At 42.8% G+C, this 22,500-nt stretch overlaps 4 protein-coding genes across 10 annotated transcripts in view; 2 read left to right on the top strand and 2 right to left on the bottom strand.

Annotated features, from left to right (window-relative positions):
- cacng2b (calcium channel, voltage-dependent, gamma subunit 2b) overlaps positions 1-3,371 on the top strand; it is a 24,354-nt gene extending 20,983 nt beyond the window's left edge. The window contains exons 3-4 of the mRNA XM_079628507.1: positions 952-1,092; positions 2,130-3,371. Coding sequence (XP_079484633.1) covers positions 952-1,092; positions 2,130-2,650 — 662 coding nt within the window. The 3' untranslated portion in view covers positions 2,651-3,371. The remainder of the gene's footprint in view (positions 1-951; positions 1,093-2,129) is intronic.
- Positions 1-22,500, bottom strand: part of cyth4b (cytohesin 4b) — a 182,941-nt gene that overhangs the window by 89,883 nt on the left and 70,558 nt on the right. The gene's annotated exons all lie outside the window — the stretch shown is intronic.
- On the bottom strand, positions 7,165-11,678 carry ift27 (intraflagellar transport 27 homolog (Chlamydomonas)). 2 transcript variants are annotated; one of them, XM_079628174.1, is made up of 8 exons: positions 11,529-11,673; positions 11,283-11,362; positions 11,114-11,173; positions 10,314-10,373; positions 9,936-10,053; positions 9,268-9,377; positions 9,035-9,173; positions 7,165-8,989 (listed from the first exon to the last, which is right to left on the bottom strand). In XM_079628174.1, the coding sequence occupies exons 1-7, from the start codon at positions 11,560-11,562 to the stop codon at positions 9,075-9,077; spliced, it is 561 nt and encodes a 186-aa protein (XP_079484300.1). In that variant the 5' UTR covers positions 11,563-11,673; the 3' UTR covers positions 7,165-8,989; positions 9,035-9,074. The 2 variants fall into 2 exon arrangements, with proteins under 2 accessions (XP_079484300.1, XP_079484299.1); XM_079628173.1 differs by having other exon boundaries at positions 8,988-9,173; positions 11,529-11,678.
- The window catches only part of tab1 (TGF-beta activated kinase 1/MAP3K7 binding protein 1), a 21,892-nt gene continuing 9,301 nt past the window's right edge, over positions 9,910-22,500 (top strand). The window contains exons 1-5 of one of the 6 annotated variants that reach the window (XM_079628166.1): positions 9,910-10,403; positions 12,120-12,290; positions 19,839-19,969; positions 20,524-20,674; positions 22,065-22,151. In XM_079628166.1, coding sequence (XP_079484292.1) covers positions 12,258-12,290; positions 19,839-19,969; positions 20,524-20,674; positions 22,065-22,151 — 402 coding nt within the window. In that variant the 5' untranslated portion in view covers positions 9,910-10,403; positions 12,120-12,257. Of the gene's footprint in view, positions 10,404-11,822; positions 11,988-12,119; positions 12,291-19,761; positions 20,040-20,523; positions 20,675-22,064; positions 22,152-22,500 lie in introns of those variants that run through there. The other 5 variants (XM_079628165.1, XM_079628167.1, XM_079628164.1 and 2 more) reach the window with 5 other exon arrangements.

Genomic DNA, 22,500 nt, shown 5'->3' with positions numbered 1-22,500 from the left:
TCTATAAATATTTCACTGGTTTATATGGGTCAGAACTCTGAGACTCCGCACTCGTCCACACACACACACACACACATGCACGCACGCACACGCACACACACGCACGCACGCACGCACACTCACACTCACACTCACACACACTCACACTCACACACTCACAATCACACACACACCCACACACACTCACACTCACACACTCACACACACACTCACACTCACAATCACACACACACACACACACACACACACACTCACACTCACACACACACACTCACACTCACACTCACACACACACTCACACACACACTCACACTCACACACACACACACACTCACACTCACACACACACTCACAATCACACACACACACAGGCTGAAAGACACATAGATGTTGTAGAACTCAACTCTATGAAGCACACACACTTATCAAACTGATCATAACGACCTTTTTACATCATTAGTCAGATATTCGTCAGTTCTGAGCCTGACGAACACACAGATCGATGAGTGATGTCATGACACTGGACAGGAAGTGGTGACCTCATGCTGTGATGTCATCAGTCAATCAATCGTGTGGTTTCTGGCAGCATTGTCACATACACACACACACACACACACACACACACACACACACTATACATCAACTTGATTAGAGGTCAGAGTTGAGCGAAGGACACATGAATAATTAATTATGCAGTGTGTGATGGACAGATCAGTGTGTGATGATGAGGGAACTGAGATAGATGATGTAGAGATCTGAACTGACGTGTGTGTGTATGTGTGTGTGTGTGTGTGTGTGTGTGTGACGGGTAGGGTTAGTGTAAGGGGAGAGAACATACAGTTTGTACTGTATAAAAACCAATACATCTATGGAGAGTCCCCACAAAGATAGCGAACCAGACGTGTGTGTGTGTGTGTGTGTGTGTGTGTGTGTGTGTGTGTGTGTGTGCAGGTGCGGTCCGGGCCTCCAGTATTTTCCCCATCCTCAGTGTGATCCTGCTGTTCATCGGCGGACTCTGTGTCGCCGCCAGCGAGTTCTACAAGTCTCGACACAACATCATCCTCAGCGCAGGGATCTTCTTTGTATCTGCAGGTGAGTGTGTGTGTGTGTGCGTGAGTGTGTGTGTGTGTGTGTGTCTGTGTGTGCGTGCGTGCGTGTGCGTGTGTGTGTCTGATGAAGACCTGATCGTGATCACCCTGTCGGATTTATTCTGAGATAACAACCGGCTGGATGTACATTATCTCTTACTTAACGTTCTGTTAAGGTTTTCTCAAAGTTATGAACAAACGTTCTTCCAGTAACATTAATTGAATGTCCATTCAGAGTTATCTGGTTTTTAATAATCTCTAAACATTGGCACAAAAACATAATTTATATTTTGTTCATGGAATGTTTGTTTCTGAAACGTAGTTGAAACGTTTTTTTAATGTATCTACTTGTTTCAGAGAACATTCAAAAGTAACGTTTGTGATACGATGGAATGTTAAAGTCCCGCTGTAGTCAACCATTTTGTCCCTTAAAATTCATCGTTGAACACCAAAATTTGTGATTCTTCATGTCTTAAAATATCTTGAATGTAACTCGACACCCTTGCCTCATTTAGAATGCACGGTTCTATGAATATGCAAATGAGCCCCGCCCCCACTCACTCACTCACTCAGAGATCCACTGGTGGACGATCACACGTTGATCTGATTGGTCAAGGTAGTGTGTGACGTCAGAAACACCAGCGATTTCAAACCGTGTGTTTGAGACTGTCTTTGGTTCACTGCAGTTTTAAGCAGAAAATACTCAGCAATGCTGTCCACTTATGAACTTACACATGGTGTGTGTTAAAGCAGATTAATAACACCACATACACACATACACTACATTAAAAGCTTTTGTTTGTTTTTACCACAGGGGGACTTTAACTTTTATAGGCATTTTTGCCTTTATAAAAGCATATTATTAATAGAAGCGCGTATACTAAATGAGGCGAGGGTGTCGAGTTACACTCAAGATATTTTAAGGCACGGCGATTTTTTCTCAAGGATAAAACTTTCACATATGTAACTTTGGTGATCAAAGATGAGTTTTAAGGGATAAAATGATAAATAAAACAGTTCTGTCTTCATGTCGATCCTCAGGCCTGAGCAACATCATCGGGATAATCGTGTACATATCAGCCAACGCCGGAGACCCGTCCAAGAGCGACTCGAAGAAGAACAGCTACTCGTACGGCTGGAGCTTTTATTTCGGCGCTCTGTCCTTCATCATGGCGGAGATGGTGGGCGTCCTGGCCGTCCACATGTTCATCGACCGGCACCGGGAGCTACGCGTGGCCCGAGTGCGGGTGGACGTCGGGGAGTATCTCCAGGGATCCGCCATCACGAGGATCCCGAGCTATCGGTACCGCTACCGGCGCCGCTCGCGCTCGTCCAGCCGCTCCACCGACCCGTCGCACTCGCGGGACGCTTCGCCGGTGGGCCTGAAGGGGTTCGGCCCGCTGCCGTCCACCGATATCTCCATGTACACACTCGGCCGCGGCGAAACCAAGACTCCTCACGGGACGCCTCCGATGTACAACTCCGACAGAGAACCGGATTTCCTTCAGGTCCACAACTGCATCCCGAAGGATGCGAAGGACCGGCGCACCACGCCTGTATGAGCGCCCCCTACAGGCAGTGCTGGGGCGTAACTCATCACAAGCAACTCGAGTTACGGAATCAGGTTACGTTTTTTTCAAGTAACTAGCAGGGTTCGTACAAGGTGCTTGACTTTTTTAAATTTAAGTCCTGGAAAACCTTTGAAAATAGCCATAATCACGAAGTAGTACTTAAAAAAGTGTTTGACTTATTTAAATACTATATATGAAATTGCATTTTTCCGGAAAAAAAACACAAATGCATTGTAAGTTGTGTTTTGGAGACCTTATATCTGTAATTTGAGTTTTAAAAAAAAACGTAAAAATCCTAAAGATGTTGTTTGATAAGTGCGATCTCTGATTGAAATCCCCAAAAAGTAGTGCTTGAAAGTCCTGGAATTTCTTTTTGAAATGTAAGTCCTGGAAAGGTTTTCAAGAGGTGCTTGAAAAGTGCTTGACTTATTTAAATACAATAAATATTTAAAATTATTTTTTCCGAAAAAACACAAATATAATCTTTTCACGCAAAATTATCAGTCTGAAAACCCCCCATCAATACGAAGTACGCCAACATTATAATATAAAATATTGTTTATTGAACAATAATAGCATTATAAACTTTGTATTTAATATATATTATTAAATACATTGTAAGTTGTATTTTGGATTCCTTATATCTTTAATTTGAGTTTTAAAAATCCTAAAGACATTGTTTGATAAGTGCGATCGCTGATTGTAGTCCTTGAAAAAAAAAAAAAAAAAGTAGAGCTTGAAAGTCCTGGAATTTTTTTTTATACAGTTTCTGTACGAACCCTGAACTAGTGAAGTAACGCATTACTTTGAGTTTACCGCAAAATATCTGAGTTACTTTTTCACATTTATTGACTGACAGCTCTCCTGTCCTCATGTTGAGAGAAATCATAAGTGCAGAGGCGTGTGTGTGTGTGTGTGTGTGTGTGTGTGTGTGTGTGTGTGTGTGTGTGTGTGTGATGTGAGTAAACATGATGGTTATTGTCGTTCTAGACTAAATGTGAGCATTTACTCATCTCACAAAAAAAAAAGATTCAGTATTCCTCAAAATAATAAATTAAATCTGTGAAATGCAAAATCCGGACAATATGCAAACCTCCAATAAATAAATATGTTAGATAAAACATAAATTTTTATGCATTTAATCTCACTTTATTGACCAATGCTGAACTCCGATGATTCAGTTAAACCATAAGCAAAAATGACTTTTTTATTGGTAAAGTAAGTGTCCTAACCAGACGCGACGCCATAAGATTTCAGCGATAAATAATGCGACTGAGAGATGCGTCGAAATCAATCAAAACCCACAGCCAATCAGAACAGCGTGTGGGCGGAGTCTCGCGGCGAGTGCACAGCCAATCAGAACAGCATGTGGGCGGAGTCTCGCGGCGAGTGCACAGCCAATCGGAACAGCGTGTGGGCGGAGTCTCGCGGCGAGTGCACAGCCAATCGGAACAGCGTGTGGGCGGAGTCTCGCGGCGAGTGCACAGCACCAGAGAGTAATCCTGACGCAATCGCAAGAAAATGGATAAGTACATAATCAATTCACAAATATTACACCATTTGAACATTATTAAAAATACATAGGCTACTGAGTAACTAAAACAATCTGTCAAATTAACGTCAGTTTGAACAGTTTGAACGTTATTGTTTTAATCTCAAGATCTGAGGTGAATTATCCACTGTTGCTTTTACAGCTACAAAGCTGGAGCACTAAATGATATTCAAAGTCACATGACACGCTTTTAACATTAAATAAAGCACATAAACAGCGCCTGAGATTATCATCGCCACACTTTGTGTTTGTTGTCCCAGCGCGACGTCGCAGAAAAATAGAAACCGTTTTTTAAAATAGAGTCGTAGTGTCGCCGTCGCGGCTGGTTAGGACAAATTAATCAAGTTAACAAATTAACATGGAAAAGATCACTTTTATCGCCGCGTCGCGTGTAGGAGACGGTGTTAAACTTTCTTCTCCTGCATCATATTCTTCCGTCATCTAGAATGAAAGGTTTGTGTGAGAAAACGCGTGAATGTGCATTTCCTTCAGCATTACTTCAGTTTCGGTGTGAAGATTACATTTGCCCAAAAATTTAACTTTTTGTTAGAAAAAAGCAAGCCCAGCCCAGGTGAGAAAAAGTAACGCAACGCATTACTGTTCTTAAAAAGTAACTAAGTAACGCAATATTGTAATGCATTCGTTTATACCGTGACTGTCCCCAACACTGCCTGAGGCGCGGGGGGGGGGCGACTCCGACTGACGGACGGACTGCTTTATAACACTAATGATGATGAGTTTACATGTTAAAGTCCAAACAAAAAAAAAGAAAAATGAAATGCATGATTTTCTTATCTTACATAAACTAACAAGTTTTCGACCGTGTGACGAGAGAGCCGATGAGACTCGAGCTCGTGATTTCTCTTTTCTTCATGTTCATTTTGTTGCACATAAATACTGTGAAGCTTCGAGGCCGAGGACTGCGGGGAACACTCCCTCGACCGGCCGCGATTTACACGCCATTACAGACTTAATGATGACTATATATATATACTTACATATATATATATATATGAAAGATGCATACATGAATATATGAACATCTGTTAATAAACCACACATACTTGACTTCTTGATTCAAGAAGACACAAAAGAGCAAATCAGAAGCCAATAAAATCATAATGGATAATAACAGCCGGATTCATGTGGACTCATTTGCATGTGATGAAGTCAAACAATCCAGAATACATCTTCATCTTCAGTGTGTGATCATGTACAGCTCCAGTTCTTCTCTATATCAGTGTCAGTGTTTCTGAACTCCTGAAACGTGTAGTCTCGAGTTTCTTCCGGGAACGAACACGTCTCAATATTCCTCATTATAATAATTAATGCGCAGAATAAAGGGGCGGGGCCTGGTTGAGTTAGTCCTATAGTATCCAGCTGCAGACCCGCAGCACCACCAGTTTCAGAACCCCAGCGCCAGAACCGGAAGTAGGGGCGGAGCTTACGTTCTAACACCAGCGCCAGAACCGGAAGTAGGGGCGGGGCTTACGTTCTAACACCAGCGCCAGAACCGGAAGTGAGGTGCGGAGCTTACGTTCTAAACCGAGTAACGCGTTTTGGAGCGTAATTTGCTTAGACACGAAACGGTATACTTTTATTACACACGAAACGTCATACTTAATACGTATGTTATAATGATACATTAAGGTACAGAAACATTGGGCTTCACCATATTTTTAATATCGTGGTCCGTTGTATGCATTTATATTTACTATGGTTCTTTTTTTATAATAATTTTTACAATGTATTTACCTACATATTGTAAATACAGTTGTTATGATAACACATTTATTTCTATTTGTATATAGGACAGTTAAGCTGTCATTTGTAACTATACAAGAATATAGAAACTATTTAGCTATTTTAGTAAAATGTTCTTATTAAAGTGGTACTACTTACAAGCAGGAGTATGTTGTTTGTGCACCACAAATTGACACTTACCAATCAGGTATTTCAAATAATTGTAAACTAGCATGAGAGAAAATGCCACAAACTATTGTAAAGTGACACATAACATTGTTAAAGTAATTATGAAAACTGTCACCAATCATTCAGAAGTGTGCTGGACCTTGACACTGCTTTTCACAATGCAGAGTAGTGTACATCTGTAGATCCTATATTATAATGTGGATACAGCAAGTCAAATATTTGAACAAAACATTCGGGAATCTCCAGAAAGAATATATATTAAATTAATTTGTAGGTTTTGTAGACTAATCCTCAATGTTTAGTCAATGGTAGCTTATCAAATGTATACACCTTTTTCAGTAAGCAGAGACAGAAAAGAGACTCAACAAATATGTAAGTTAAAGTAATGAATATTTAGAATAAAAAAGGAAAAATTACATAAAAGCAGATCATCATTCATTCAGCGCTGTGTTGTGGTTGCGCTGTGTCACGTGACAAGCAGTGACGCGTCACCTTGGAAACCATAAAGTGACAGATTCGAAATAACGGTCGCCTTGAAAAACTCACGCTGGGGGGTCAATTAGAATATTTTAAACTTACGGGTTAACATTCTTCAAATTAGTGAAAATTCTGTCATCGTTTACATGCTTGTCTCATTGTAAATAACTCCGCCCCTCACTTCCGGTTCTGGCGCTGGGGTTCTGGCGCTGGGGTTCTGAAACTGGTGGTGCTGCGGGTCTGCAGCTGGATATATCTCAGTTAGTTAGTAGTGTGTTAAACTGGTTATGGTAAGGGGCGGGACATTTCCCAAACACACTCGACCAATCACAGCACACTGCTCCAGCCGACCAATCAGAGCACAGTGTGCTTTTCAGGAGGAGGGGCTTCATAGAGACAGGAAGTGAACAGAGCGTTACTGACAGACTGGGAAGAGAGGAGCCGCAACACTGGAGAATATGAGGAGAATAATCAACATTACAGCAGGAGAACCGGTTCTAGTCGAGCCATCAGGATGTGAAGAGACTTTTAATCAGCATAACAAAACATGTTTCTGGAACAAATCAGCAACCCAGTCTAGATTTGGTTTAATGTGTGTGTTTGGCAGCGTCACAGATCGTGTTCTCAGTAAAGCTTCAGGATGGAGGATTTCATGTCCAGTGTGAAGATGGACACCAGATCAAGCTCACTCCCTCTGCTGGCCGTCAGCCGAACACACAGCGTGTGTGTGTGTGTGTGTAGCATGTTAATAATCATTCAGCATCAGAGATCATGTACGTCTGTGGGATTTTTTCAGCTGTATAGTTTATTGTTTTACTCTCAGTGAAGTAGCAGCACACACTCCTCATCTACACACCAGTAATAAGACACCACAGGGAAACACAGGTTATCATCACGATGATGACGCTTTGATCAGTGTGATGGCGTCAGAAGAGTCAGCGCAGGGTTAGTGTGTGTGTGTGTGTGTGTGAGGATTTCCTGCCTCGGGAAACACTGGACATTGATGTCACTCATCTGAGGGCTTTACTGGCCTCTAGATAAGGACACTGTGTGTGTGTGTGTGTGTGTGTGTGTGTGTGTGTGTGTGTGTGTGTGTGTGTGTGTGAAAACACACTTTTTCTCTCACAGACTCACACAGAACATGTTTGCCACATATTTGAGAGGAAAGAGGTTTATTTAATTGTGCTCAAAACTCTGAAGACAATCTCTGGGAACAACACTAGTGTTTTCACTATCACACACACACACACACACACACATTAGTATTTTCACTATCACTCTCTCACACACACACACACACACACACTAGTGTTTTCACTATCACACACACAACACACCCACACTAGTTTTTTCACTATCACACTCTCACACACACACACACACACACTAGTGTTTTCACTATCACTCTCACACACACACACTAGTGTTTTCACTATCACACTCTCTCTCACACACACACACACACACTAGTGTTTTCACTATCACACTCTCTCACACACACACACACACACACACTAGTGTTTTCACTATCACACACACAACACACCCACACTAGTTTTTTCACTATCACACTCTCACACACACACTAGTGTTTTCACTATCACACTCTCTCACACACACTAGTGTTTTCACTATCACACACACACACTAGTGTTTTCACTATCACTCTCACACACACACACTAGTGTTTTCACTATCACACTCTCTCACACACACTAGTGTTTTCACTATCACACACACACACTAGTGTTTTCACTATCACACTCTCTCACACACACTAGTGTTTTCACTATCACACACACACACTAGTGTTTTCACTATCACACTCTCTCACACACACTAGTGTTTTCACTATCACACACACACACTAGTGTTTTCACTATCACTCTCACACACACACACTAGTGTTTTCACTATCACACTCTCTCACACACACTAGTGTTTTCACTATCACACACACACACTAGTGTTTTCACTATCACTCTCACACACACACACTAGTGTTTTCACTATCACGCACACACACACTAGTGTTTTCACTATCACACGCGCATACACACACACTACTAATGTTTTCACTATCACACACACACACAACTAGTGTTTTCACACACACACACACACACACACACACACACACACACACACACTACTAGTGTTTTCACTATCTCACGCACACACTAGTGTTTTCACTATCACACACACACACTACTAGTGTTTTCACTATCTCACGCACACACACACTCACACACACACACACACACACACACATACTACTAGTGTTTTCACTATCTCACGCACACACTAGTGTTTTCACTATCACACACACACACTACTAGTGTTTTCACTATCTCACGCACACACACACACTCACACACACACACACACACACACACACACACACACACACACACACACACACACACACACACACACACACACACGAGCTGCTGCTCAAACGAGGCTCTGGACGATCTGCATCTGATCCTGATACAGCGAGTGAAACGCTCGAGCCAAACTCAGGAACGGGGCTTCAAACTGTCCGATCTCCCTCTGCAGAACACACACACACACACACACACACACACACACAGACTCAGTGGTGAAGATGATGAAGACGATGATGATGAAGATGATGAAGACTCACAGCACACGTCTCGTGATACTCCAGCCCGTGAGTCTGAGCCCACGCTCGAGCCTCGGCACCGTCCACCTCTCTCCTGACCGCCAGGTCACTCTTATTACCCACCAGCACACCTGATCACACACACACACACACACACACACGTCATCCCGTTAGCCTGTAGATGACATCATCCTGCAGCAATGACGTCGCTGTGAGGGAGAACAGCACACACATCATCGGTGAGTTGTAGTCATGATCTGAGGAATGTTCTGGAACCGCTCCCTGTACACTACATCGGGTGTCGGCCATTTTGTAGTGGTGTCCGAATTCTGAGTGAACGTCATCATTCCCTACATTCGTTGTTCACTACTTTATACCCACAATCCTGTCTGAATTCGATTTACATTCGATGTACACTTCCTGAAGCAGTGTTTCCCAGAATCCACTGCGGAGAGGACTGAGCGCGAGTTTAAACCAGAGATTACTTTACAGCTTCCTCATCTCTGCTTTAAAGCTGCAGTGTGTGTGATTTTAACAGCATCTAGTGGTGAGCTAGCGAATTACACCCAACAGAAGTTACGGTGGCCGACAGGAAGTGATGTCGTCGTCTGAGACAGCAGAGAGTAGCCAGTTCAGCAATGAGTTAAACTGTGAGAATGAGCAGTGTGTGTGTGTGTGTGACCTCTGACCTGGCACATGCAGGCCGTCACAGTGCGATCGGAGCCGGTCGATCCAGCGGCCGCTGCTGGTGAACGAGACCTCACTGCTGATGTCAAACACCACACACACCACCGACGGCTGCTTCCACTGACACACACACACACACATCATTATCGTCACTGACGAGTCACGGCTGCTTCCACTGACACACACACACCACCACCATCACACACACACACACACACACACACACATCATTATCGTCACTGACGAGTCACGGCTGCTTCCACTGACACACACACACCACCACCATCACACACACACACCACCACCATCACACACACACACACACACACACACGCTTCAGGGTCACATGGAGTGTGTTTGGGTTGTTGTGTTTAACTCACCATGTTCTCACAGGCGTCTGCAAACGGCTCCCGTCCCGCTGAGTCAAAGATGTAGAACTCCTGAAAACACACCAATCAATCCATGAGACGGTAAGAAGACTGTGTGTGTGAGTGTGTGTGCGATTGAGTGTGAGTGTGTGGGATTGATTGTGTGTGTGTGTGTGTGTGTGTGTGTGTAAACGTGTGAGTGACATTGAGTGTGTGTGTGTGTTTGTGTGTGTGCACGCGATTGAGTGTGTGCGATTGAGTGTGTGTGTGATTGAGTCTGTATGTATGTATGCATGTGCGTGTGTGCGCGTGTGTGTGTGTGCGCGTGTGTGTGTAAACGTGTGAGTGACATTGAGTGTGTGTGTGTTTGTTTGTGTGTGTGCACGCGATTGAGTGTGTGCGTGCGATTGAGTGTGCGTGTGTGATTGAGTCTGTATGTATGTATGTATGTATGCATGTATGTGCGTGTGCATGTGTGTGTGTGTGTTTGTGTGTGTGTGAAAACGTGTGAGTGACATTGAGTGTGTGTGTGTGTGCGCGATTGAGTGTGTGATTTAGTGTGTGTGTGTGTGTGATTGAGTCTGTAAGTATGCATGTACGTGCGTGCATGTGCGTGACATTGAGTGTGTGTGTGTGTGTGTGTGCGTGTGAGTGCGTGCGATTGAATGTGCGATTGAGTGTGTGTGTGTGTGATTTAGTGTGTGTGTGTGTGTGTGATTGAGTCTGTAAGTATGTATGTACGTGCGTGCATGTGCGTGACATTGAGTGTGTGTGTGTGTGTGTGTGTGTGTGTGGTTCTGATGTGTGTGTACCACAGTATCACTGGTGTCTGGAATAGACACTGATTTCTCCAGAAGCTCCACACCAACATTCTGCAAAACACACAGATGTGACTAAATCAATCAATCAGCCATTGTGGCATTAAATTGTTTAATTGAAATGTAGATTTATTCGTCGATGTGTGTGTGTGTGTGTTCTTACCATAGTGTAGTTTTTCTGAAAGACAGCACCATCACTGCGAAACATCTGACACAGTGTGCTCTTCCCTACAGCAGCATCTCCTGAACACACACACACACACACACACACACACACACACACACACACACACACACACACACACACACACACGAAACATGTGAGCATGTGTGCTGTTTAACGCGAAATATGACATTAACAGTTATATGACATAATAATCTGCATGCGCATAAACAATCAAGTTCTTACCCACGACAACACATTTAGCTCGTAATTTCACCATTATGTAGAAATGAATAATAATGAATTGATCAACACATAAAGATGAACGTGTGTGTGTTATCGTGCATCTGTCTTCCTTCCGCCACGGCAACCTGAACCCGAAGCGTTGCTCAGCAACTGAAATAAAGCACTTCTATTGGACTAACAGCTTTACGCCAGTAATCTGAGCAATGCGATTGGCTGAACGCCGTGACGTCACAGATGCCCGTCACTCTTACGTTAACGTAACGGTTTTGAAATCCACCACTAGAGGCCACGCTTCACACACACACACACACACACACGCTGACAAAAATATCTCATTATTATTTATGTAAGAGTTTAGTAACTGTGAGTGAGCTCGTTTAAACCACTGTTGTTTAATACAAGTGCTGTCATTATCGTGTCACAGAAATTAAAGGAAATATAACCGGGTTCGCTTTAAGGGTTAGCTCATAAAAAGTTAAAATTGTGATTTTTTTACGTGATATTTTCGACTTTATCTCACAAATGACTATGTCATGATTTAGACTTTTTATGTCATAATTATGATTTACCAAACATGATTTATTTTTCTAGAGCGATAAAAAAAAAGAAAGAAAGAAAAGAAAAGAAAGGAACCGGACTGATCTCCAAGTCATGGAGCTGGTGTGATGCTGAGTCGCGCATGCGCACAGATGAGCTGTAGATCTGACGCTCACTCACTTCCGGTCAACAATGGCGGCGCAGCGCAGGAATCTGATGCAAAGCGTAAGAAAGTCCTTTTCTCTAATCATCAACACTCATTATTACTCGTTTACTGTCGGATAGTCTATAGATTTAACACACACACGCGTATTAAAAGTGCCATACGTGAATTAATCTTGAGTTTTAGTGCTTATTCAGTGTGCTGAGCTTCGACAGTACAGTAACTACATCTCTGTCTTTACTGCATTAATGCCGCTGTTTACTCTTTTCAACGGACTGAAGTATTACTTTATCATGTAATATTACAAACTCTGGCACAATAACTGACAGTCGCTGGACCTACATCAATGTTTACAAGAGAAAAGAAAAGCGACTCAAGACATTTTTATATAAAATCTTGCCTGAAAGTCTAAAACGGACGATATATTGTTTATAATCATCAACGAACACCACTAACCACTCGGTGAGTTTAACAGTTTTGTAAACGAACATTATTGGCTGTTTTAATGACATTTTCGGACATGCCCATTGACTCCAATGTTAAATGGGTCCATGGCCAATTCTATTATAGTCAAAAACTCGAGAGAGGAACCATTGTCAAAAAAATGTTGTCCACCACTCTTGTTCATCCAAAACAAACTACAATATAGACTCAAGGTGTTAAATACCGGAATTTATGCTAATCAATGCTAGCAATGTCTTTCTGTCTCTTTCCACTTCACTAAGTGTAAAGCTTATGAATCTTTCATTCGGCTTTGTCACGCCAACATCACAGTTTGTTCCTACGAACTTCACTCGTCTAGTTTTATTCATAAACCTGCTTCATTTTTGTACATTTTCAGAAAACAAGATATTATATTTAAATATATATTATTATAAGGTGTCATTGTCAGATGTGTGTGTTCTGTGATGGATGTGTGTGTTCTGTGATGGGTCAGATGTGTGTGTTGTGTGATGGGTCAGATGTGTGTGTTGTGTGATGGGTCAGATGTGTGTTGTGTGATGGGTCAGATGTGTGTGTTCTGTGACGGGTCAGATGTGTGTGTTCTGTGATGGATCAGATGTGTGTGTTGTGTGACGGGTCAGATGTGTGTGTTCTGTGACGGGTCAGATGTGTGTGTTCTGTGATGGATCAGATGTGTGTGTTCTGTGATGGGTCAGATGTGTGTGTTCTGTGATGGATCAGATGTGTGTTGTGTGACGGGTCAGATGTGTGTTGTGTGATGGGTCAGATGTGTGTGTTCTGTGATGGATCAGATGTGTGTTGTGTGATGGGTCAGATGTGTGTTGTGTGATGGGTCAGATGTGTGTGTTCTGTGACGGGTCAGATGTGTGTGTTCTGTGATGGATCAGATGTGTGTGTTGTGTGACGGGTCAGATGTGTGTGTTCTGTGACGGGTCAGATGTGTGTGTTCTGTGATGGATCAGATGTGTGTGTTCTGTGATGGGTCAGATGTGTGTGTTCTGTGATGGATCAGATGTGTGTTGTGTGACGGGTCAGATGTGTGTTGTGTGATGGGTCAGATGTGTGTGTTCTGTGATGGATCAGATGTGTGTTGTGTGACGGGTCAGATGTGTGTTGTGTGATGGGTCAGATGTGTGTTGTGTGATGGGTCAGATGTGTGTTGTGTGATGGCTGATGGGTCAGATGTGTGTGTTCTGTGACGGGTCAGATGTGTGTGTTGTGTGATGGGTCAGATGTGTGTGTTCTGTGATGGGTCAGATGTGTGTTGTGTGATGGGTCAGATGTGTGTGTTGTGTGATGGGTCAGATGTGTGTTGTGTGATGGGTCAGATGTGTGTGTTCTGTGATGGGTCAGATGTGTGTTGTGTGATGGGTCAGATGTGTGTGTTGTGTGATGGGTCAGATGTGTGTTGTGTGATGGGTCAGATGTGTGTTGTGTGATGGGTCAGATGTGTGTGTGTTCTGTGACGGGTTAGATGTGTGTGTTGTGTGATGGGTCAGATGTGTGTGTTGTGTGATGGGTCAGATGTGTGTTGTGTGATGGGTCAGATGTGTGTGTTTTGTGTGACGGGTCAGATGTGTGTGTTCTGTGACGGGTCAGATGTGTGTGTTCTGTGATGGATCAGATGTGTGTGTTGTGTGACGGGTCAGATGTGTGTTCTGTGATGGGTCAGATGTGTGTGTTGTGTGACGGGTCAGATGTGTGTTGTGTGATGGGTCAGATGTGTGTTGTGTGATGGGTCAGATGTGTGTGATGGCTGATGGGTCAGATGTGTGTGTTCTGTGACGGGTCAGATGTGTGTGTTGTGTGATGGGTCAGATGTGTGTGTTCTGTGGGTCAGATGTGTGTGTTGTGTGATGGGTCAGATGTGTGTGTTCTGTGGGTCAGATGTGTGTGTTCTGTGACGGGTCAGATGTGTGTGTTGTGTGATGGGTCAGATGTGTGTGTTCTGTGACGGGTCAGATGTGTGTGTTCTGTGACGGGTCAGATGTGTGTGTTGTGTGATGGGTCAGATGTGTGTGTTCTGTGACGGGTCAGATGTGTGTGTTGTGTGATGGGTCAGATGTGTGTTGTGTGATGGGTCAGATGTGTGTGATGGCTGATGGGTCAGATGTGTGTGTTCTGTGACGGGTCAGATGTGTGTGTTGTGTGATGGGTCAGATGTGTGTGTTCTGTGATGGGTCAGATGTGTGTGTTGTGTGATGGGTCAGATGTGTGTGTTGTGTGACGGGTCAGATGTGTGTGTTGTGTGATGGGTCAGATGTGTGTGTTCTGTGGGTCAGATGTGTGTGTTCTGTGGGTCAGATGTGTGTGTTGTGTGATGGGTCAGATGTGTGTGTTCTGTGACGGGTCAGATGTGTGTGTTCTGTGACGGGTCAGATGTGTGTGTTGTGTGATGGGTCAGATGTGTGTGTTCTGTGACGGGTCAGATGTGTGTGTTGTGTGATGGGTCAGATGTGTGTTGTGTGATGGGTCAGATGTGTGTGTTTTGTGTGACGGGTCAGATGTGTGTTGTGTGACGGGTCAGATGTGTGTGTTCTGTGATGGATCAGATGTGTGTGTTGTGTGACGGGTCAGATGTGTGTTCTGTGATGGATCAGATGTGTGTGTTGTGTGACGGGTCAGATGTGTGTTGTGTGATGGGTCAGATGTGTGTGTTGTGTGACGGGTCAGATGTGTGATGGCTGATGGGTCAGATGTGTGTGTTCTGTGACGGGTCAGATGTGTGTGTTCTGTGACGGGTCAGATGTGTGTGTTCTGTGACGGGTCAGATGTGTGTGTTCTGTGACGGGTCAGATGTGTGTTGTGTGACGGGTCAGATGTGTGTGTTCTGTGATGGGTCAGATGTGTGTGTTCTGTGATGGGTCAGATGTGTGTGATGTGTGACGGGTCAGATGTGTGTGTTGTGTGACGGGTCAGATGTGTGTGTTCTGTGATGGGTCAGATGTGTGTGTTCTGTGATGGGTCAGATGTGTGTGTTGTGTGACGGGTCAGATGTGTGTGTTCTGTGATGGGTCAGATGTGTGTGTTCTGTGATGGGTCAGATGTGTGTGTTGTGTGGTGGGTCAGATGTGTGTGTTGTGTGACGGGTCAGATGTGTGTGTTCTGTGATGGGTCAGATGTGTGTGTTGTGTGACGGGTCAGATGTGTGTGTTGTGTGGTGGGTCAGATGTGTGTGTTGTGTGACGGGTCAGATGTGTGTGTTCTGTGATGGGTCAGATGTGTGTGTTGTGTGGTGGGTCAGATGTGTGTGTTGTGTGACGGGTCAGATGTGTGTGTTCTGTGATGGGTCAGATGTGTGTGTTCTGTGATGGGTCAGATGTGTGTGTTGTGTGGTGGGTCAGATGTGTGTGTTGTGTGACGGGTCAGATGTGTGTGTTCTGTGATGGGTCAGATGTGTGTGTTGTGTGGTGGGTCAGATGTGTGTGTTGTGTGATGGGTCAGATGTGTGTGTTCTGTGATGGGTCAGATGTGTGTGTTGTGTGATGGGTCAGATGTGTGTGTTGTGTGATGGGTCAGATGTGTGTGTTCTGTGATGGGTCAGATGTGTGTGTTCTGTGATGGGTCAGATGTGTGTGTTGTGTGGTGGGTCAGATGTGTGTGTTGTGTGACGGGTCAGATGTGTGTGTTCTGTGATGGGTCAGATGTGTGTGTTGTGTGGTGGGTCAGATGTGTGTGTTGTGTGATGGGTCAGATGTGTGTGTTGTGTGGTGGGTCAGATGTGTGTGTTGTGTGATGGGTCAGATGTGTGTGTTGTGTGATGGGTCAGATGTGTGTGTTGTGTGATGGGTCAGATGTGTGTGTTGTGTGATGGGTCAGATGTGTGTGTTGTGTGGTGGGTCAGATGTGTGTGTTGTGTGATGGGTCAGATGTGTGTGTTGTGTGATGGGTCAGATGTGTGTGTTCTGTGATGGGTCAGATGTGTGTGTTGTGTGGTGGGTCAGATGTGTGTGTTGTGTGACGGGTCAGATGTGTGTGTTCTGTGATGGGTCAGATGTGTGTGTTGTGTGGTGGGTCAGATGTGTGTGTTGTGTGATGGGTCAGATGTGTGTGTTCTGTGATGGGTCAGATGTGTGTGTTGTGTGGTGGGTCAGATGTGTGTGTTGTGTGACGGGTCAGATGTGTGTGTTCTGTGATGGGTCAGATGTGTGTGTTGTGTGACGGGTCAGATGTGTGTGTTGTGTGGTGGGTCAGATGTGTGTGTTGTGTGACGGGTCAGATGTGTGTGTTCTGTGATGGGTCAGATGTGTGTGTTGTGTGACGGGTCAGATGTGTGTGTTGTGTGGTGGGTCAGATGTGTGTGTTGTGTGACGGGTCAGATGTGTGTGTTCTGTGATGGGTCAGATGTGTGTGTTGTGTGGTGGGTCAGATGTGTGTGTTCTGTGATGGGTCAGATGTGTGTGTTCTGTGATGGGTCAGATGTGTGTGTTGTGTGGTGGGTCAGATGTGTGTGTTGTGTGACGGGTCAGATGTGTGTGTTCTGTGATGGGTCAGATGTGTGTGTTGTGTGATGGGTCAGATGTGTGTGTTCTGTGATGGGTCAGATGTGTGTGTTGTGTGATGGGTCAGATGTGTGTGTTCTGTGATGGGTCAGATGTGTGTGTTGTGTGATGGGTCAGATGTGTGTGTTCTGTGATGGGTCAGATGTGTGTGTTGTGTGATGGGTCAGATGTGTGTGTTCTGTGATGGGTCAGATGTGTGTGTTCTGTGATGGGTCAGATGTGTGTGTTGTGTGATGGGTCAGATGTGTGTGTTCTGTGATGGGTCAGATGTGTGTGTTCTGTGATGGGTCAGATGTGTGTGTTGTGTGATGGGTCAGATGTGTGTGTTCTGTGATGGGTCAGATGTGTGTGTTGTGTGATGGGTCAGATGTGTGTGTTCTGTGATGGGTCAGATGTGTGTGTTGTGTGATGGGTCAGATGTGTGTGTTCTGTGATGGGTCAGATGTGTGTGTTGTGTGATGGGTCAGATGTGTGTGTTCTGTGATGGGTCAGATGTGTGTGTTGTGTGATGGGTCAGATGTGTGTGTTGTGTGATGGGTCAGATGTGTGTGTTCTGTGATGGGTCAGATGTGTGTGTTGTGTGATGGGTCAGATGTGTGTGTTCTGTGATGGGTCAGATGTGTGTGTTGTGTGATGGGTCAGATGTGTGTGTTGTGTGACGGGTCAGATGTGTGTGTTCTGTGATGGGTCAGATGTGTGTGTTGTGTGATGGGTCAGATGTGTGTGTTGTGTGATGGGTCAGATGTGTGTGTTGTGTGATGGGTCAGATGTGTGTGTTGTGTGATGGGTCAGATGTGTGTGTTCTGTGATGGGTCAGATGTGTGTGTTGTGTGGTGGGTCAGATGTGTGTGTTGTGTGATGGGTCAGATGTGTGTGTTCTGTGATGGGTCAGATGTGTGTGTTGTGTGATGGGTCAGATGTGTGTGTTCTGTAGGGCTGAACCCGAATAATCGAATATTCGTTCGGTGGGTTGGTATTCGATTTGAAAATTTGACATTCGAATATTCGTGTTTTTTTTTTTTTTTTTGCACACCTGGGATCCCCCGCGAAACGGTTCTCATTTGCACTTGAATAAGGCCGGCGACACACTGGCTGCGTGGCATGTCCGTTTTTATTTCGGCACCCATGTTGACAGGTTGGAGTTTGCACACTACCTGCTGATACACGAGTCTCAGGAAAACACGTGCATGGTAGAAAAAGAACCAACGCCTAAGATGTTAATATGTCATTTTGACACGAATACATATTAATAAATGTAATTTTGATGTTTGAAAGTGATAGGTTTTGACATAAATGCAAATATAAACTATAAATATTTAAAATATTATCGATTATACTGGCCAGACCGATCTACTGCGCAAGTAGAGCGGACCTCAGCAGAAAGTATAAATACAAGTAGTCTGCGTCCGAGCTGTGCGCAGCTGTCGTGTACGCGTCCAAACTGGAGTATAACAGAGGCTTAAGTGTTCCAGCAACGGGAGTGTTCTAGAGCAGAACAGCGGAGTGTGTGTGGAAGTGCATGAGAACAGCGGAGTGTGTGTGGAAGTGCATGTGGAAGTGCATGATGAGCTTGTGTTTTGGGTTAAGCTGCGTTGTTTTGACATTGTGGAAAATAATAGAAACAAAATTTATTAGACTTTTTACCCGTTATTATCAATCTAAATTAATCTCGTTTTTAATTTAACTTAATTTCGTTTTTCTTTATTAAAATTTCGTTTTTTCTTTATTTAAATTTCGTTTTTCTTTATTTAAATTTAGTTTTTTCTTTATTTAAATTTCGTTTTTTCTTTATTTAAATTTCGTTTTTCTTTATTTAAATTTCGTTTTTTCTTTATTTAAATTTTGTTTTTTCTTTATTTAAATTTCGTTTTTCTTTATTTAAATTTCGTTTTTCTTTATGTAAATTTCATTTTTTCTTAGTTTAAATTTCGTTTTTTCTTTATTTAAATTTCGTTTTTTCTTTATTTAAATTTCGTTTTTTCTTTATTTAAATTTCGTTTTTCTTTATTTAAATTTAGTTTTTCTTTATTTAAATTTCGTTTTTTCTTTATTTAAATTTAGTTTTTTCTTTATTTAAATTTCGTTTTACTTTTTTTTAATTTAGTTTTTCTTTATTTAAATTTAGTTTTTCTTTATTTAAATTATTAGACTACCTTAAAAGTATTGCTTAATTTAACAGACCTGTGTGTGTGCGTTTTATATCACTATAGTGCAGTGTCCGCGTTCTCGGAGCATAAGCCCAGCCCGCGTTGAGGCGCGCCGCTTCCCGCTCACGCTGTTCTGTCGTTTATTAAAAGTTTATTAATTCTGAATGTGTCGCGTCTCACGTGTCTATCTATATTGCACCAAATCGACACTGCACTCCCTTGTGAAGTCGATTGGATGAACGGTTCTCGAAATAATCAAAATGCAAACAGAGACACATAGAGATTCCTGCTTTTATTAGAGAGAAGATTATGTTCAGCACCCTCTCTCCGAAGCTTCGAATATTCGATGTTCATTACTACCGAAGCTTCGAAGCTCAAAAAATGGTATTCGGACCAGCCCTAGTGTTCTGTGATGGGTCAGATGTGTGTGTTGTGTGATGGGTCAGATGTGTGTGTTCTGTGACGGGTCAGATGTGTGTGTTGTGTGTGATTGCAGCATCAGAGCTGGACGGATGATCTTCCTCTCTGTCAGCTGTGTGGCGTCGGGTCGGCCCCGAACTGCTCGTACGGGCCCGACGGGAAGGGGACCCAGAGCCACCCGAACGAGGACGGGCACTTGCGCTTCAGGTGAACCTCTGGTGCTGCTCCAAACACTGCACATTTGTTTGTTTTTTTGTTTTTTTTCTTCATTGGAATGGTACGTAACTTGGTTTTGGCACTTGCTGTGTGAACACACACACACACACACACACACAATATAATGGTTAATTTCCTCTAGTGGAAGCGTGTGGTACTGCAGCCGAACACACTCTCACTGATAACAATTAATGTAAAATTCTGTAACTTTTTCCACTTCAGCAATAATCTGCCAAGTGTCGTCTTTAAAAACTGATCAAACTTCAGTCTGTCGCTCGAAAGCATTCAAGATTTACAACAGTTTCAGTTGGAAATGTAATTTTTTAGGTCTATACTCAAAAAGTGAATAAATGGATTATAAATACAGTGTAAATATAATTTAGTGCCATAAAATCCCATAAAAATACAAAATATTAAATAAATTTTTTTGTTAAACTAAAATATAGTGCATTAATTTCATTGAAATAAAAAAATAAATCTCGGTTATTTTTGACCAGAGGGGCGGAGTCAGGCTGAACTGATGTCACGTCCTGTTTCCTCCTCAGCACGGAGTTCTGCTTCCTGTACGGGGTGTTTAACGGGTACGACGGCAGCCGCGTGTCCAGTTTCGTGTCCCAGTGTCTGACGGCCGAGCTCCTGTTGGGTCAGCTGAGCGCCGGTCACACCGACTCGGACCTGCGCAGAATCCTCTCTCAGGTACCAGACCCGGACACAGGCTTACAGTGGTCATGAAAGTGCAGTAGTGCTGGTCTTCTCTCCTCTACTGTGCCGTATATCGAGAGAAGTGCTTCAGGAGCAAGAACACATGTGGGCGGGGCTTGATTGTGTCTGTGGGCGGGGCTTGATTGTGTCTGTGGGGAACTGATTGGATGGTTGTGGTTTGCTATTGGCTGATCTCATGTGAGTGACAGGTTATAGCCCCGCCCAGGGTTCATATTAAAATGCTTGAATTTGACTTTGAAATGTAAGTCCCGGAAAAGCCTTGAAAACATATATTAATGAAGAAGTACTTGAAAAGCGCTTGAGTATGTGAAATTAATCACACATAATCAAGCCCGTTTGATGTACATGTGCTGGTCATATAATTAGAATATCATGAAAAAGTTGATTTAATTCAGTATTTCCATTCAAAAAGTGAAACTTGTATATTATATTCATTCATTACACACAGACTGATATATTTCAAATGTTTATTTCTTTTCATTTTTCATGATTATAACTGACAACTAATGAAAATCACAAATTCAGTATCTCAGAAAATTTGAATATTACTTAAAATCAATACAAAAAAATGATTTTTAGAAATGCTGGCCAACTGAGAAGTATGAAGATGAAGATGACAATGGTATTACTGTGTGATTTCATGCAATATTCTCATTTTCTGGGATTTAGATTTCGTGGTTTTCATAAGCTGTAAGCCATAATCATCACAATTATAACAAATAAAGGCTTTAAATATCTCACTTTGCATGTAATGAGTCTATATAATATATTAGTTTTACTTGTTAAGTTGAATTAAAGTTGAAATAAATGAACTTTTTGATGATATTCTAATTTTATGACCAGCACCTGTAGATATAGAGGCATTCCTCATGGTTATGAGTGTGATATTGCTCATAAATATCAGAGTCTATGATCCAGATTTCCTTCTTCAGCTCAATCATATATTCATGGAAATAAATCAGTTTGAATAAAGAAAGCGATATCTCTGTCGTAGTGTGTGTGTGTGTGTGTGTGTGTGTGTGGCTACAGTTTCCAGCCGTTGCATCCGCTGCACTTTATTTGTATCGGCTTTTTTATTAGTTTATTTCTATATTTCTATTTACCTTTTTTACATTTGAAAGATCATAAAGATATTGTTTGATAAGTGAGATCTCTGGTTGAAGTTCTTGAAAAAAAAGTAGTGCTTAAAGTCCTGGAATTTAATTTTACAGTACCAGTAATAGCGATGCAAAGTTCATTAATTATGAAACCAGTTTAATTCCAGATATCAGCAGCTCTACTGTATTATTATTATTATTATTATTATTATTATCATCATCCAGTTCTCCGTCATGTGGATGATCCGTGTCTCTCAAACTCTCAGGCGTTCGATGTTGTAGAGAAGAGCTACTTCGAGACGATCGACGACGCTCTCGCTGAGAAGGCTAATCTACAGACACAGCTTCCTGAGGTGAGGACACACACACACACACACACACACACACACACACACACACACACAGACTCACAGCATAGGAATGTTTAACCCCTTATATTGCCACAGCCATTACATATTTAAAACAGTAATATCCTATACTAAACCTAAACTAATCTTGACAAACTATATATCATTTGAAAGCTTACAATCTCTAGTTTACATATTTGGTGACTGATTTTCAAAATAAATTACATTTAGCCGTAGAGCCGTAATTTATCAATTTGCAACAAGAATATGTTCATCCTCCTGAGGCGTGTTCAGACCTTTATTTTGAAATAGTGATGAACATGAAAATTCATGAAAGAATGGTAGAAACCTCAGT

Source organism: Phoxinus phoxinus, assembly GCF_949152265.1.
Source record: "Phoxinus phoxinus genome assembly, chromosome: 11".
Taxonomy (NCBI): Eukaryota; Metazoa; Chordata; class Actinopteri; order Cypriniformes; family Leuciscidae; genus Phoxinus; species Phoxinus phoxinus.
The sequence above is the reverse complement of the archived record's forward strand: the minus strand, read 5'-3'. Positions and strand labels throughout refer to the sequence as shown.

Excerpts from the sequence above, each read along its gene's own strand:
- ift27 (XM_079628173.1), bottom strand. The coding sequence starts at position 11,562 with ATGGTGAAATTACGAGCTAAATGTGTTGTCGTGG. Across the intron at positions 11,174-11,282 it reads TTCAGAAAAACTACACTATG|AATGTTGGTGTGGAGCTTCT; the intron begins GTAAGAACACAC and ends TGTGTTTTGCAG. Across the intron at positions 10,374-11,113 it reads CAGACACCAGTGATACTGTG|GAGTTCTACATCTTTGACTC; the intron begins GTACACACACAT and ends GTGTGTTTTCAG.